This window comes from Puma concolor, unplaced genomic scaffold (genome assembly GCF_028749965.1).
Source record: "Puma concolor isolate L17-30 unplaced genomic scaffold, mPumCon1.1.hap2 unalloc_scaffold_39, whole genome shotgun sequence".
NCBI classification, from domain to species: domain Eukaryota; kingdom Metazoa; phylum Chordata; class Mammalia; order Carnivora; family Felidae; genus Puma; species Puma concolor.
This window is the reverse complement of record NW_028240246.1, coordinates 145,759-163,784: the sequence shown is the minus strand read 5'-3', so window position 1 is coordinate 163,784 and position 18,026 is coordinate 145,759. Positions and strand designations below refer to the sequence as shown.

Below are 18,026 nucleotides of genomic sequence, written 5' to 3'. Positions count from 1 at the left end.
TTTCTTATGTGTATTTTCACTTAGTTGTTGATTTAGATTTGTTTTATTGTCTTCTTAAGTCAGATTTATTGAGGTATAAAATTTACTCTTTTTAAGCGTACAGTTTGATGAGTTTTGACAAACGTGTAGTTATGTAAGCACCACCACATTTGAGACGTAGACCATTTCTGTCACCCCAAAAGGCCCCTATGTGCCTTTGCAGCCAATCCCCTTTTGTCACCACCAGCCCTGGCAACCACCAACCTAATTTTTGTCCCTATAGTTTTGCCTTCTCCACAGTGTCTTATAAATGAAATCATACAAGGGGCACCTGGGTGGCTCGGGCAGTTAAGCGTCCGACTTCAGCTCAGGTCATGATCTCGCGGTTCGTGAGTTCAAGCCCTGCATCGGACTCTGTCCTGACAGCTCAGAGCCTGGAGCCTGCTTCGGATTCTGTGTCTCCCTGTCTCTCTACCCCTTCCCCATTTGCCCTCCATCTCTCTCTCTCTCTCAAAAATAAATGAACATTTAAAAAAATAAATAAATGAAATCATACAGTATGCAGTCTTCTGTGATTGGTTCCTTTCAGCATAATCCTTTTGAGATTCATCCATGTGTTTTTTTAACTTTTTAACGTTTATTTATTTTTGAGAAACAGAGAGCATAAGCAGGAGAGGGGCAGAGAGAGAGAGAGAGAGAGAGAGAGAGAGAGAGACACAGAACCCGAAGCAGGCTCCAGGCTCTGTCAGCGTAGAGCCCAATATAGGGCATGAACCTGCGGAACATGAGATCACGGCCTGAGCCAAAGTCGGTCACTTATCTGACTGAGCCACCCAGGCACCCCAGAGACTCATCCATGTGTTTGCACATGTCAGTAGTTCATTTCCTTTTTATTGCCGAGTAGTATTGCAGTTGTGAGGATATACCAGTTTGTTTATGCGTTCATCAGTTAATGGGCATTTGAGTTGTTTCTAGCTTTTTGGCCTTTATGAATAAAGTTGCTTAAAACACTTACATGCAGGTCTTCGTATGAGCATATGTTTTCATTGGGGGAGGGGGGGAGGGGGTAAAATACCTAATGGCAGGATTGCTACATCATATGCTAAGTGTATATTTAACTGTTTAAGAAACTGCTTACCTGTTTTCTAAAGTGGATGTACCATTTTGCATTCCAGCCAGCAGTATATGAGATCTTCTATCTATCCTTTCTTCTAATGTCTTGATCTATTTTTCATAAGGTGAATGTTGGCCTTAAAATTGAGTTGGGAAGTAGTCCCCTCTCTTCAATTCTCTAGTACAGTTTGTGCAGAATTGGCATTATGTTTTCCTTAAATGTTTGCTAGAATTCACCAGTGAAGCCATGTGGGCTTGAAGCTTTCTTTGTGAGAAAGTGTTAAACTACAGATTTTATTTTTGTAATAGTGCTACTTAAATTACATACTTATTTTTTGGAGTAGTTCATGTCTTTCGGGGAATCTATTTCATCTTGCAGTTGTTGACATAAAGTATTTTATAATATTCCCTTATTATCCTTTTAGTATCTGTAGAATTGTAGTGATGTCATTCCTCTCATTTTTGATATTGATAACTTGTGTCTTCTCTTGTCTTTTCTTGATAAATCTGGCCAGAAGTTTATCAGTTTTACTTATCTTCTCTAAAAAGTGCCTTTTCATTACACTGACTTCTCTATTTTTGTTTTCCTTTTTAAAAATTTCTGCTTTGATCTTTATCATTCCATTTTCTCTCCTTACTCAGTGATGAATTTCCTTTTCTTTTTCTAGTTTCTTAAAAGTGGACACTGGGGAAGATGAATACTATATGAGCAACATCCCACATGTTGACATGTGTTTTCAGTTTCAGTCGGTACAAAATAGTTTTTAATATCCATTTTGACTTATTTGACCAATAGGGTTCCTTAGGAGTGTATTGGTTAGTTTCTAAATATTTGGAGATTTTACAGATCTGTTAATTTGTTATTTAATTCCATTGTGGTCACAGAACAATATGTTGGATGACTGAAATCCTTTTAAATTTATTGAGGCTTGTTTTATAGCCAATGAATTCTGGTAATAGATGAGAATATGGTCTATTTTGATAAATATTATGTGCCCACTTGAAAAAAATATGTAGTCTGCTGATTTGGTGTGGAGTATTCTATAAATGTCAACTAGGTCAAGTAGGTTGGTAGTATTTTTCAAGCCTGATGTATCATTACTCATTTTCTATATATTTTTTCTGTCAATTATTGAGAGAGGGGATATTGAAATCTCCAACTATAATTGTGTACTTATGTGTCCCTCTTTCCTATTCTCCTTAATATATTTGGAAGTTCTATTATCAGATACATAAATTTTTAAGTTATGTCTTTTCTATTAGTTGACATTTCTATCACAATGGAATAACCTCATTTATCCCTGGTAATATCTTCGCTTTGAAATTGACTTTGTCCTATAGTAAATATAGCCACTCAAGGTTTCATTTCATTAGTGTTAGCAAAGCATAATTTCTTCCATATTTTTAACCTACTTATATCTTTGTATTGAAGATGAATCTTATAGACAGCATATAGTTGGCTTTTGCTTTTTTATCCAGTATGACAACTCTATCTTTTAATTAGGTGATTGCACCATTTATAGTTAATGTAATTATTTATAGGATTACATTTAAAGCTACTGTCTACTCTTTTCTATGTATCCCATCTGTTCTTTGTTTCTTTTTCTTTTTCTTTTTCTTCCTGCTCTTGGGTTGATTTAGTACGTTTTATTATTTTTTGGTGGGGGGATAAATAGTTACAACTCAGGTTTTGTTATTTTAGTAGCTGTTTAATGGTTTGTAGTGTTCATGTTTAACTTATCACAGTCTATCTTCAAATGATATGATATGATTTCATGAATAGTATAAGAACCTTATAATAAATAGTGTACTTCCATTGTTCCCCTCCTGACCTTTGTGCTGTTGTTTTCATACATTTTACTTTTAGCACACCATATTATTTTTTTTGTTTAAATAGTCAATTATCTTTTTTTATTTTTTTATTTTTGAGAGAGACAGAGTGCAAGTGGGGGAGGGGCAGAGAGAGAGGGAGACACAGAATCTGAAGCAGACTCCAGGCTCTGAACTGTAGACACAGAGCCTGATGTGGGGCCTGAAATCACAGACTATGAGATCATGACCTGAGCTGAAGTCAGATGCTTAACTGACTGAGCCACCCGGGTGCCCCTCAATTATCTCTTTTATTGAAGTATATATAGATCATGTAATATTAAATTAGTTTCAGGTGTACAACACAGTGATCTTTTATATACATTATGAAATGCTCACAACACAGTGATCCATTATATACATTATGAAATGCTCACCACAATAAGTATATTACAGTATTATTGACTATATTCCCTATGCTGTACTTTTCATCTGGTGACTTATTTATTTTATAACTGCAAGTTTGTACCTCTTAACCCTTTTCACTCATTTTGTCCATATCCCCAGTTTGTTCTCCATATTTACAAGTGTTTTCTCTTTTTTGTTGTTGTTTATTCATTCATTTGGTTTTTTGTTTATTTTTTGTTTATTTTTTACCTTGTTTTATTTTTATTTTTTAAAATTTACATCCAAATTAGTTAGCATATAGTGCAACAATGATTTCAGGAGTAGATTCCTTAGTGACCCTTACCCATTTAGCCCATCCCCCCTCCCACAACCCCTCCAGTAACCCAGTTTGTTTTCCATATTTATGAGTCTCTTCTGTTTTGTCCCCCTCCCTGTTTTTAGATTATTTTTGTTTCCCTTCCCTATGTTCATCTGTTTTGTCTCTGAAAGTCCTCATATGAGTGAAGTGATGTGATTTTTGTCTTTCACTGACTAATTTCACTTAGCATAATACCCTCCAGTTCCATCCATGTAGTTGCAAACGGCAAGATTTCATTCTTTTTGATTGCCAAGTAATACTCCATTGTATATATATACCACATCTTTCATCCATTCATCCATCAATGGACATTTGGGCTCTTTCCATACTTTGGCTATTGTTGATAGCGCTGCTATAAACATTGGGTGCATGTGCCCCTTCAAATCAGCATTTTTGTATCCTTTGGTTAAATGCCTAGTAGTACAATTGCTAGGTTGTAGGGTAGTTCTATTTTTAACTTTTTAAAAACCTCCATACTGTTTTCCAGAGTGGCTACAGCAGTTTGCATTCCCACCAGCAGTGCAGAAGGGTTCCCCTTTCTCCACATCTGTTGTTTCCTGAGTTATTAATTTTAGCCATTCTGACACATGTGAAGTGGTATATCATTGTGATTTTGATTTGTATTTCCTTGATGATGAGTGCTATTGAGCATCTTTTCATGTGTCTGTTAGCCTTCTGGATGTCTTCTTTGAAAAACTATCTATTCATGTCTTCTGCCCTTTTCTTAACTGGATTATGTATTTGATTTTTTTGGGTGTTGAGTCCTTTATATATTTTGGATACTAGCCCTTTATCAGATTATGTCATTTGCAAATATGTTCTCCCATTTCATCAGTTGCCTTTTAATTTTGTTGATTGTTTCCTTTGCTGTACAGCTTTTTATCTTTTTTTAACGGATGTTTATTTTTGAGAGAGAGAGCACAAGAGTGGGGTAGGGGCAGAGAGTGAGGGAGACAGAGGATCTGAGTAGGCTCCGCACTGTCAACAGAGAGTCAATGCGGAGCTCGAACTCACAAACCGCGAGATTATGACCTGAGCTGAAGTCAGAAGCTTAACCGACTGAGACACCCAGGTGCCCCAGAAGGTTTTTATCTTGATGAGGTCCCAATAATTCATTTAAAAAAATGTTTGTTTGTTTGTTTGTTTATGTTTATTTTTGAGAGAGAGAGACAGAGTGCAAGCAGGGGAGGGGCAGAGAGAGAGAGGGAGACACAGCATCTGAAACAGGCTCCAGGCTCCAAGCTGTCAGCACAGAGCCTGACACGGGGCTCAAACTCACGAACTGTAAGATCATGATCTGAGCCAAGTCAGATACTTAACCAACTGAGCCACCCAGGTGCCCCTATTAATTAATTAATTAATTCAGAACATGGACACACACATACATGTATGCATGGGGGGGAGCAGAGAGAGAGGGAGAGAGAGAATCTCAAGTGGAGAGAGAATCCTGATGCGGGGTTCAATCCACGACCCTGAGATCACGACCTGAGCCAACACCAAGAGTCAGGCATTCAACCCGCTAAGCCACCCAGGCACTCCTCAGTAGTTCATTTGTACTTCTGTTTCCCTTGCCTCTGGAGACATGTCTAGTAAGAAGTTGCTTTAGCTGAGATCAAAGAGGTTTCTGCCTGTGTTCTCCTCTAGGATTTGGATGGTTTCCTGTCTCACATTTAGATCTTTCATCCATTTTGAATTTATTTTTGTGTATGGTGTAAAAAAGTGGTTTAGTTTCATTCTTCTGCATGTTACGGTCCAGTTTTCCCAACACCATTTATTGCGAAGACTATCTTTTTTCCATTGGATATTCTGCTTTATCGAAGATTAGCTGACCATATATTTGTGGCTCCATTTCTCGGTTCTCTATTCTATTCTATTGATCTATGTGTCTGTTTTTGTGCAGTACCATACTGTCTTGATGAGTACAGCTTTGTAATACAGTTTGAAGTCCAGAATCAAGATGCCTCCAGCTTTGTTTGTTTTACCCCAACATTATAATTCGGGTTCTTTTCTTGTTCCATCCAAATTTTAGAATTGTTTGTTCTAGCTCTGTGAAAAATACTGGTGTTTGATAGGGATTGAATTGAATGTGTAGTTTGCTTTGAGTAGTATAGACATTTTAACAATATTTGTTCTTCCAATCCTTGAGCATGGGATGTTTTTCCATTTCTTTCTGTCTTCTTCAATTTATTTTCATAAGCGTTCTATTGTTTTCAGCATACAGATCTTTTACCTCTGATTAGGTTTATTCCTAGGTATCTTATGGGTTTTGGTGTATTTTTTTTTAAATTTTAGAGACAGAGTGTAGAAGTTGGGGAGAGAGTGAGAGGAGAGAGAGAGAGAGAGAGAGAGAGAGAGAGAGAGAGAGAGAGAGAGTCTTAAGAGAATCTTAATCTAATCCATGCTGAGCGTGGAGCCTGACACAGGGCTCGATCTCACGACCCTGAGATCCTGAGCCGAAATCAAGAGTAGGATGCTTCATTGACTTAGCCCATCCAGGCACCCCTTGTTTGTTTGTTTTTTTCTGAGATTCTACATATAAGTGAAATCATATAGTGAAATGATATACATACATATAGTGAAGTGAAATCATAACCTATATAGTTACCAGTTCTAATGTTCTTCATTCCTTTGTGTGGATCCACATTTCCGTCTGCTATCCTTTTCCTTCTGCTTAAAAATACTTTCTTTAGGGGCACCTGGGTGGCTCAGTCAGTTAAGCATCCAACTCTTGATTGTGGCTCAGGTCATAGTCTCACAGTTTGTGAGCTCAAGTCCCGCGTTGGGCTTTGCTTGGGATTCTCTGTCTCCTCAGTGCTCTTTCCCCCTTGCACACGCATACTGCACGTGCCCTCTCTCTCTGTCTCTCAAATAAACATTTAAAAAAATACTTCCTTTGGCATTTCTATAGTGTAAGCCTGCTAATGATGAATTCTTCCAGCTCTTGTATGTCTCAGATAGTCTTTATCTTGCTTTTATTTTTGAAAGCTTTGGGTATAGAATTCTAGCTTGATAGCTATTTGGTCCCCCTCTCCTTTTCACTGCTTGAAAGATGCTGCCCCACCGAGTTCTGGCTTACATTATTTCCAACAAGAAATATGTTGTCATTGTTATATCTTTGTTGCTCTGTATGTCGTGTGTGGTTTTGTTCCTTTGGCTGCTTTTAAGATTTGCTCTTTATCGCTGGCTTTGACCAGTTCGATTATGATGTGCCGTGGTGTAGTTTTATCCGTGTTTAATGGATTAAACTAAACATGTAGTTTAATCCATGCTGTGCTCAGAGTTCATTGACCTTCCTGGATTTGTGAGTTTATAGGGTTTACTTATTTGGAAATGTGGGGGCTATTATTTTTTCAAATTTTTTTTATATCTCCTCTCCTTCGTGGACTCTAAGTATACATATATTAGGCCACTTGAAGTTGTTGCACAATTCATTGAGTTAAGTAGAGGCATGGGGTTTTTTCCACATGTGAAATACTGTTATAATAACTTTTTTAAATGTCCTTGTCTGCTAATTGTAGCATTTGTGTAGATTATGGATTAGTTTTTGATTGATTGCTTTAAAAAAAAAATTTAACATTTATTTATTTTTAAGACACAGAGAGTGATCAGGGAAGGGGTAGAGAGAGAGGAAGATAAATCTGAAGCAGGTTCCAGACTCCGAGCTCTCAGCACAGAGCCTGATGTGGGGCTCAAACCCATGAACCACGAGATTATGACCTGAGCCAAAGCTGATTGCTTTTTATCCTCAGTATGGGCCATATTTCAGATTTATTCAAACTCTTAGAAGTCTACCCTCTTTCTGTGTGCTCTCCACCCAAAGTGAGACTTTGGCTTGGAAGCAGTTACCTGTGTATTAAACTACCGATCCGTGTCACCCAGTTCTAATCTCTATCTCATTCTAAGGATACCATACCCCATACCATCCTTACCTTTCTGTTGGGCACCTCTGTCCTTCTATCTGGGTATTTATAATATTCAAGAGCAGCAGTTGGCCAACTGGTCCCTACCCAACCATCCAGGCCATGTGCCTCAAGAATTCCTTTTTGCACAGCCCTGTGATGACTTTGGCCCGCCTCTTCTACCTACTCAAGTAACTCCTTTACCACTAATTTAATTCTCTGTGTTTCCATTTATAGGATATTACCTAGCCGTATGGCCTGCTGTCTCTGCCAATTTAAAAATACTATTGACGTTGTCTGTAAGACAGTCAAGCTACATTGTGACAGTGCATGTCTGACAAATGGCACACGTTGTGGTAAGTCCTAATTGCCTGATGATAAATTTGTAAATTTTTATTTTATTTGTGGTTTAACTTTTATTTTTAATCAACAATGATAATTTTTTTTAATATTTATTCATTCTTGAGAGAGAGAGCCTTCACGTGCGTGAGCTGGGAGGGGGCAGAGAGTGAGTGAGGGGGACAGAGAATCCGAAGCAGGCTCTACACTGACAGCAGCAAGCCCCATGCGGGGCTGAACTGTGATATCATGACCTGAGCCAAAGTCGGATGCTTAACTGACTGGGCCACCCAGGCACCCTAACAATGGTAAATTTTTAAACTAATGATGTCATTGCATTATTTTTACTCATTCGGAGTTCAGATCCCTAAATTTCTAAGAACTATTCCTTTGTTAAAAGTCAGATTCTCAGTTACATTATTAAGTCAACTACCCCAAAATGAAAACCTGTTCACATAGTGCATCACAGTTTATAAGCTGATTTTACGTGCGTTAGGTCTCAGGTGCCCTTTGTCTTATAGGACAGGTGGAGATACCTTTTTGTTTATTTTGTTGTTTTTAACAAGTGTGTAAGAGTACCAGTGATGCTGATTTCTGAAAAAGTTTTATTTGGAGCCTCTGTGTTTCTGTTCCCTAACCAGAAGCTGCTACCCAACCGTTCTAACGGATGAGAGGGCTCTTCTATTCTTGGGCTGTCCAACTCTTGTTCTGAATCTTAAGCTTTTCTATCCCAAACACAGGTGCTTTTAGGTATTTTTCTGTTCTTAGGTTTTATTGGCACTAACTTGGTGACTTCCAAAATGTGCTTTTGCACCTGGATAGCTTGAATATGGGTCCCTGTCAATGGTCTAGGGCACAGCATAAATTACACTTTGCTACTTCTTTTTTTTTTTTTTCAACGTTTTTTATTTATTTTTGGGACAGAGAGAGACAGAGCATGAACAGGGGAGGGGCAGAGAGAGAGGGAGACACAGAATCGGAAACAGGCTCCAGGCTCTGAGCCATCAGCCCAGAGCCCGACGCGGGGCTCGAACTCACGGACCGCGAGATCGTGACCTGGCTGAAGTCGGACGCTTAACCGACTGCGCCACCCAGGCGCCCCACACTTTGCTACTTCTATAAGCAGTGTTGCTTATTTTCCAAAACAATGTTTTGCCAATTATCTTACTCCCTTCTCCCTTAGAGGTGGGCAGAATAGGCATTTTTTTTTTTTTTAATCTCCTTTGACAGGCGAGGAAAAATGAGATCAGAGGTGCCTTAGCCTAGCACTCAAGTCTCCTCTCCCGTTTTGGGCGCTCCGCCAGCCCGCTGCTCCTCCTCTCTCGTGACCTTTATAACCTCCTCCTCTGACTCTCACCAGCACCGCTAAAAATACGTTTAATTCTTCTGGAAAACCCCAGCTGCACAGTGCTGTTCAGTGTACACAAGCTGTACGCTTGACCTTCATGTAGTTGGAAGCTCTGGATGGTTCTCTCAGTAAAGCTAGAAATCTGGAAATGAAAGGAAATGAAAGCAAAGTAGGCATTTGACCAAAGTTTCTTTATCCCTTCTGCATTTTAAAACCTCAAGTATCATTCCGTTGATTTTTTTGAACGCCCCACAGTGGCATCTCTCTCATACCTGGAAAATCTCTTAACCTATACCCCACATCTCTGCCCAAGTTTAAGCAAAGAACCAGGGTGGACTTAGCGGGTCTCGTTTTTAGTTTTTTCTCTCTAGAGCTTATGTTACGGGAGGTGCGATATAGGGGAGCAGGGACCAAACAAAGGAATTGGTGGGTGGGCGGAGAGGGCGTGTCCAGATGAGGACCTGCTAGTGACGGGTGTTGTCCCGTGCCTATGTGATGGTAGCAAGAACTCAAGCCCACTGAAGACATAGAAGGAGAAAGACTCGTGCTCCCTCTGCCCCCGAAGCAGGACAGGGTGGGGTATGTGAATGCCAGGAGTCGCACTAGAGCTGCACACAGTTTAGCCGAGTATCTTCCAGCCTTGGCTTTTCTTGAGGCCTGGGCAATCGGCCCTTAGGGACCAATGGAATAACTCTAAATATAGTTATTCACACTATGGAATGTTCTGAGGAAATAGCTACTTTTTCAAAAAGCATCTTTTTCTCCTTTCGTTGTTGCCAATCGTAGGTCCAAGTTTGAGTTCGTCTCCTCTCTAAATGGCGCTCAAGTATTTGCCGATTCTTAATTTGCTTGACTGGGATGTATGACTGTGCATTGACAAAGAGCTGTGCTATCAGTCGTTCATTATCAAAACTCATCTCTTCTTCTTCTTCGACAGATCAGGAAGTATACCTAAGGAATGCAGAAGGATCATTCATGAAGGTATTGAAAGCTCGAAAGAAGAGTGCCAGCACGGAGCTGACTATTGAGCCAGAGAAGGCATCCTCAGACATAGATCGTGTCAGTTTGTCAGCCTTTATGAATGAGCAGCTAGACTTCAATGACAAAAGTGATGTCATCAGTGCACTGAATTACATATCGCCTTATTTCTCGGAGGGCAATCTAGAAGACGTAGAATCGACGCTGTTACCGTTCATTAAATTTCTGTTTTCAAATGTGCAAGAGGGAGACAAGCCCGTGGGTCACTCGATGAACGACACAGGGGACCCTTCTCTTAAACCTGGATCCAACAACTCAACTTACAAGAATAAACTGAGAAAACTCTACTTTCTGGAAAATTTGTTAGATGCAGAAATTCAGGAAAAAATTGATGAGGTGAAAAAGAAAGAAAAAACAGCCATGCTTATACATTCCAGCCTTTTAGGTCCCAAGTTTAAACGTCAAATCTTTCCAAAGAAATTGGAAACTGCCCAACCGCAGGAGAAGAGCCTAGACAAGGTTGAGAGTGTGGGGAAAAAGTTCCTGAGAGTGAACAAGGTCATCAAGGGCCCAAAGGGCATACGGAAAAGGCACTTAAAAGAACTGAGACGTCAGAACATCCAGAGGAAACAGAACGCCCAGCCATCTGTGGAGAACATGGCCAAAGAAACAAGACTCAGGAGACCATCCCCAGGGGAGCTTCACGTGGCGCACAGGCCCAGCAAATTAGTGGGAAGCTCCTTCAACACAGAGCCTTCGTTCATAGATGAGCACAAGGCAGTGGTCTCTTCTTTCCTGAAGCAATACTCTTTGGGCAGGCCTTCTGCCACCCCCGCTCCAAAATCCCCACCTGACGTGAAAAAAAAATCAAAAGACTTCATGTACAGCATTTTTCTTTTAGAAGATGCAAATGCTAGAGTTAGAAATATGAAGGCTTTTGGGCCAGCCTCACACCCCAGAAAAACACACCGCTTTCATAAAAGTCGCTCCAATGTGGTCCACAGAACACCCAAGGCCAAACTGAATCGAAAGTCCAGAAAGGAAAGTTCACTCAGTAATAGACAGCTGCTTGCAAAGAGGCCTCCATCCTCTGCAGTCAGGAGCCTCATAAATTCCCCTTCACGAGAGGATTTTTCATCTCCGGGAGAACTGAGTCCTCAGAAAAATCCTTTTCCAGAATTATTTGCTCCTTCAGGAACTTACAGAGAAAACACTACTGTGGAGAACACTACTGCCCAAAATGTTTCTGAAGAAAATATTTCTACAGGAAACACTACTGTGCCAGAACAAACCCTCCCTGAATTCACAAACCGTAAGAATCTTTCCACTGCTAATTCTACTGTTACTGCAGACAACTCTACGCCGACCGTTAAACAAACCAATGATACACAATGGGAATACCACAATGCGGGCACTGGCTTGCCCCCAAAAGCCACAGGCTTCACTGTGTCAAAGCTCTCGTCCTCAGGTGATCTGTTTGAAATTCAGTTAAACCAGCAGCTACAGTCCCTCATCCCCAACAATGACGTGAGAAGCCTCATTTCTCATGTTATCCGGACTTTGAAAATGGACTGCTCCGAGACCCACATGCAGCTGGCCTGTGCCAAGCTCATCTCCAGAACAGGCCTCCTGATGAAGCTTCTCAGCGAGCAGCAAGAAGTAAAGGTGTCCAAGGCAGAGTGGGATACGGACCAATGGGAAAATGAGAACTATATCAGTGAGAGCACAGAAGTCCAGAGTGAACAGAGAGGGCAGGAGTCAAGGGAGGTGAGGATAAATCCCAAAATGTGGGGTCTCGACATTTAGGTGGTTTAGGACATGGACCCAAGCACAAGGACCAGGGGCTCCTAGTCCGGGTCTTGTCTTGGCCACATAATTTTGCCTAAGGCAATGATCTGCCACTTTGCTCATTCAGGAAACAGTGCCGCTGTTCCCAGAGTAGACAAAAAGAGGACCTAACATACAAGATACATAAATTCTTGAAGAAAATCCTAATGATTAAGATTACATATCACATTAGATTTGGTATATTCCTTAAGAACCTATAAGCGATTCATCGGAAAGAATGGGGTTTTAGAGTCGTTAAAGAATAGTTAACTTTCATCCTATCTCTGTTTTCTAAAAACATTGTTCTTTCCCTTTTTTTAGCTCACAAAAGAAGTTCCAGGCTATGGCTATAACAACAAACTCATCTTGGCAATATCTGTGACTGTAGTAGTGATGATTTTGATCATAGTTTTCTGTCTCATTGAGGTAAGGACAACAATTAATTCAGATTCCCAGACTATATTCCTTCTTTATAATAGATTCAGAACCCACAAACTGAAAATCAAAGCCACTTTCCCACCTATCACGACCTGATATCCCTCTTCAGTCTGGAGGAAGGAGATAGGCTTTGTCCTTTCATTGCAAAGTATATTCCAGGGATTTTAAAAGGAACCCCACTGCCGGGAGACATCTGTGGATTGTAACCAAGATAACAAGCCATTAGCTTGTTCTGAGACATTAGGTCTAAGAAGGCCACAGTTGACACGATAGTAAAATTTCTTCAACTCAAAAAAATTATGTCGATTCGATGCACTCACCAGTCATCCTCCTCCTACCACTGATTTCTTTCCTCGTTGGCTAAAATGATGAGAGAGAAATAGTCTTCACCTTCATGGAGCTATCAGTCATCTCGGAAGAAAGGGCATGGCTTAGAGATAAAAGTGTCATCTTGTTGATTAATTAGATGTACCTACAGCTCTCTCCTCCACTTCGCAAGGCATTGTGTAGACAGGTTCAGTTAAAACCCTGCAGCTAAAATCCTGCATCAGGCTACTCAAAGCTTGTCATAATTACAGTTGCCTATTCCTGGAGCTTGCCTGTTTACCTTTTATTCAATTATGTATGAATTGAATATATATTCAATATATTTATTCAAATATACATATGCTTATTATATATATATGTATATATATATATATATATATATATATATATATATATATATATTGCCATCTGTCATGGCAACCCTCCATTTCAGCCAAAGCAGCCCCCCACCATCCCGTAGTCAGACCATGCCCATTCCTACTTTTGTTGGTGACTTTGCCCACTTGAAATTCCTTTATTTCACTCTGCTGGTGGAAGTCCCATGAGCCTTCAAAAGCCAACTCGAGTTCATCTTTCTTCACAAAGCCTTCCCCGAATACTGTAATACTCCTGGACCTAGTCCTTCTGTGAGATTGTCACCATTTCTTAGGGTCTACAGTGACGCATTCCCCTCCCCTGATAACAAAAATATGCTAAACAGTTTGTTAAAAGGCAGCTCCTCAAGAGAGAAATATCAAGGTCATGGATCAGAGCAGAGATATGTAAGGCTTCCTGGTCTCTCAGACTCGAGTAAAACCTGACTGGATGTATTAACTGCTAAGGAGAAACATGTCTGTCTTCTGGAGGGTTGGTCAGTAGTAAAGGCATAGAAATGGTGGGAAGAGACCAACATGGGCAGTGCCCACCTAGCCTTGCCTAAGAGTAGAGATGGCACCTCAGGCAGCAGATGAGAGTCAGGCCCACCAGCCGGGCTGTGCCCGCGGGGCAGATGGATGGATCTAGCTACCTCAGTCCTTTCCATTAAACACTGGATTCAGCTAATTACTTTTCTTCCACTTCTCTTCTCACCAAATAGCCTTCTGATTATACTTCAGCGTGCCACAGAGGCCTGTCTCCACAGGAGGTAATGCCCAATCATGTAGACACAGATGCCCTATCTATGGAACGGATGTTTTCCTTATTGTCAAGTCTTGACCTGACATTCTGATTTTGATCAATCCTGTGACATTGGTGAGGTGATATTGCCTCCATGTAGAAAGAAGTGCGTTCTCTCTTGATGAGATCAGAGTCTGATTTCTCAGCCTAAGAGCCTAGGAACTAGCGTGGGGTCAGCTTACCATGACCTCTGGGAAGAGAAATCATTGGCCATTGTCCAGTCAGTACTCTGCATCTTGAGGTGGCCTGCAGCCTTTTGCTTTTGGGGAAGTTCTATAAACTCCTATTGCTGTTTTAAATTCCTATGTGGTTTAACCTTGTGTGTATATTTTTTTATGTGGTTTCATTATTTCCTCTCCCTACTTAGATGATACACTTTTTGAGGTCAGAGACCATGCAGTTTTTTTCCTGTAGTGGACAATAATGATGTTCAAAGGAAGAGATGAGGCATTGTGTCAATTTCACAAGGAGGAATAATGCAACCTAATATTTATGTGAAGTAGCCTACAGAGTCCAGCAATAGACAGATCCGTGGGTGACTAGGACTTTTGAAATGTTACCTTTTAGAGGCGCCTGGGTGGCTCAGTTGGTTAAGCGTCCTACTTTGGCTCAGGTCATAATTTCATGGTTCAGGAGTTCGAGCCCTGTGTTGGGCTCTGTGCTGACAGCTCAGAACCTGGAGCCTGCTCTGGATTCTGTGTGTGTCTCTCTCTCTCTTTGCCCCTCTCTCACTCTTACTCTCTCTCTCTGTCACTCTCAAAAATAAATAAACATTGAAATGTTACCTTTTAGTATTCAAATCAGTGGACGAAAATAAATAAATGGTAGTAGAACAACTGCTTAATTATTTGGGAGGAAAATAACAACAGATCCCTATTTCTCACCTTAAAAAAACATATTTCAGTCAATGTAAAAAAAGAGAAACAAGAACCCGCCCAAGTATTAGAAGAAAATAGAATCAATACTTTTATGATCTTGTGGTGAGAAAAAGCTTTGTGACCTGATACCACATGCAGAAACATTTGATAGATTTGATCGTCTTGTCTGATTTATGCTTGGAATAAACCAGACATCTGATTTAATCCCCACAGTCCTGTGAGGATGATATCACCATCCTTCTTTCATACATAGAAGGGGATCAGCTTAAGGCCCCTGTGGCAAAACCCAAAGCAGAACCCAGCTGTGCCTGCAGTCAGCCTGTCTCCTATCCCACGGTTCCGTCTCCTTCACGATAAAAACACTGACAAATATTTGAAACATTGAAATTCAGTGAAAGCCCTTGAAAGGATGAATATATCTCATATGAAGAGAGTTTTATAAATCAACAGGAAGAGGACAAACAATCCAGGGGATCAAGGGGGCAAGGACTACGATGAACAGGAGGGTGTGGACAGTCCGTCACCATATCTACCTCATGGCTTATGGGACATGGGTCTTGTTAACAAGGCCTTTTCGCCTCATGGTATAAAAACAGTCTCTGATATTTTCTTCTGTACTCTTATAATATTTGTTGTGATTTATTTATTTTTAATCTGTATGGAATCTGTGTGGTGTTTTGGTACGGTCGAGGTAGGGGATCTAACTTTTTTCCCTTACGTAAAGATCCAGTTACTTTAAAATCTTTTATTGAATGGTTCATTCTTTCTTCATGGATCTAAAATACTATTTTTATCTGGACTCTATTCTATCAATCTGGTTTTCTTTTCCTGTATCAGTATCACGCTACATACTTAACTGCAGTTGCTCCGTAAGAACGTATTTTAATGTCTGCTCTGTGATCTTCTTTTTCATACAGTTTGTAGCTATGCTTGCACATTTTCTCTACCAAATGTCAGCTGGCCAGTTTTTGTTTAAAAAACTGTCTTGGGATTTGAATGGGATTGCCTTGACTTTGTAGGTTAATTTGAAGGGAACTGACATCTTTACACTATTCTGGGAAAATAGTGTCTCACATCATGTATTCCTTTCTTCTTAATGTCCTTCAGAAGAGCTTTAGTGTTTTCATCTCATAGGTCTTACCCATTCTTTGCTAAGTTTATTCCTAGGTACTTTATGCCTTTTTATTGATCATTGTAAATGGGATAATTCTTCCGTTTTTTGATTAATTATTTATGGAACATAGGAAAGTCATTGAGGTTTACATGTTGATCTCTTGATTTTATATCTAGCCATCTTACTGAATTCTCATATTTCTTCCAATAAAATTTTAGTTGATTCTCTTGGGCCTTTCAGTTTGTCTGTAATTTCGTATGCAAATACGTCTTAGTTCTTCCTTTCCACGACTCCATTTTTTCCCAGTGCATCAGTTAGGACCTCCTCAACACCAATGAATAGAAGCAGTGATAACACACATCCTACTCTTGTCCTTGACTTTAAAACAGTGCTGCTGTTTAGGTTTCTGGTAGACACTTTTCTTTTCCTCCTCCCAAGAATTTTTATTAGGAATTATCTGTCGAATGTTATCTGAGACAGTCAGTAAAACGTATTACCAGCTGCACACAAGTTAGGTGTTATTGAAGAGTCAAAGGACTATTAAACAAATTCCTGTCCTAGGAAAAGTTATCATCTCACTGGGTAGAGAAGACCTAAAATGCAAAGGAATGAATAAAGATTTGGAGGGAGTGGTTATTGTGATGGGTAACTGTGATCATGTTTTCTTCCAAAACAGATTTGTTATCATAGAGCAGCAGCCAAGGAAGGTAAAGAAGGAAGCTCAAGGTAAATATTAGTCTGGCAATCGTTACAGTAGAATTTTAGAACTAGATTTTCAAACTCATCTATTTCAATCCCCTTGTTTTACAGCCAGGAAATCACCAAAGGCAGAAAGAATACATATTTGGCCTAATGCTTTACCTGGATCCAGCAAAGTTAGCTGCCCAGCCAAACCCGAGTTAGAATGGGACTGGCACAGAGCACCTGCTCACTAGACCTTTAAAGAAAGATCGTGGGGGGACGGGGGTGGAAATGTTCAGACCCGTTGCTGCTGGCGGTGGGCATCGGGCCTGGCCACAGACCTTCTCAGAGGCTCTGGAGAAGGGATAGGGAGGGCCAAAAGTCGTGGGGTGAAGGGGCTAGTCTTCAAGCATGATGGAAGGTGGAATACATGAGTCCGTCTATAGAGGGAGGGGGAAACTTCCTTCTTCCTCCTTCTGGTTTTCGAGGCCCCGCTCTCCATTCCCTTTATCCAGACCCAATAGAATTTGAACTGGGAGAGACCTTAGATAATCATTTATCTCTTCCTTTTATAATAATGAGATGGAGAAGGAGAAAAGGAAGATGTCTTGCCGGACGGTTGTATCACTAGTACCACTAGAACCAGAAAGAAGATGGTTCCTTTCCAGTTGGGCACGTCTCTGACTACACTGTTCTTGGGCTGTGAACTGCATTTTATGTCACAACTCAGTGCACACATACCGTATAGACATAAGTCCCTTCTAAAACAAACTTACCATACACTCTGATTCTTTCTGTTCTGTTTTTTTTAAGTTTATTATTTATTTGGTGGGGGGGTGGTGGAGCAGAGAGAGAGAGAGAGAGAATCCCAAGCAGGTTCTACACTATCAGCACAGAGCCAGACACAGGGCTCAATGTCACAATCTGTGAGATCATCACTTGAGGCAAAATCAAGACTTGGGCTGCTCACCTGACTGAGCCACCCAGGTACCCCCTATTCCGTTTGTATGCAAAAAGAGTATTTTGTGTTTTAGCGCTAGCCGTGTGTTTTAAGGTGATTTCACGACCCACTCCCTCATCTGCCTGCAGTGTGACAGTCAGTGAGCTAGATAACTGCTGGTTGGACTCAGGCATTCACTCGGTGCGATTCATCTCGTAAGGTAAAGCAGCTAGGAAAATGGAAACACCTCCCCACCCGCCAGCAAATGATGCCTGGGAGGCTAAGCCTGGCGGGGACGGATGTAAAATGCTTCTGGAGAGAGTTAGGTGCTTCTGCCGTGTGGTCACCCAGTTTGTTGACTGCACAAGGGCACTTGGCCAAGGGCCAGAAGGGGAGCAGGGTGAAAATCCTGCCTATACTTCATGTCAAGTTACA

General features: G+C 40.6%; 1 protein-coding gene across 1 annotated transcript in view; it reads left to right on the top strand.

Moving 5' to 3' along the window:
* Positions 1-18,026, top strand: part of LOC147571220 (uncharacterized) — a 51,980-nt gene that overhangs the window by 25,169 nt on the left and 8,785 nt on the right. Inside the window, exons 8-11 of the mRNA XM_086696511.1 lie at positions 7,733-7,922; positions 10,191-11,998; positions 12,380-12,484; positions 16,647-16,696. Of these exons, the coding sequence (XP_086552637.1) occupies positions 7,733-7,922; positions 10,191-11,998; positions 12,380-12,484; positions 16,647-16,696 (2,153 nt within the window). The remainder of the gene's footprint in view (positions 1-7,732; positions 7,923-10,190; positions 11,999-12,379; positions 12,485-16,646; positions 16,697-18,026) is intronic.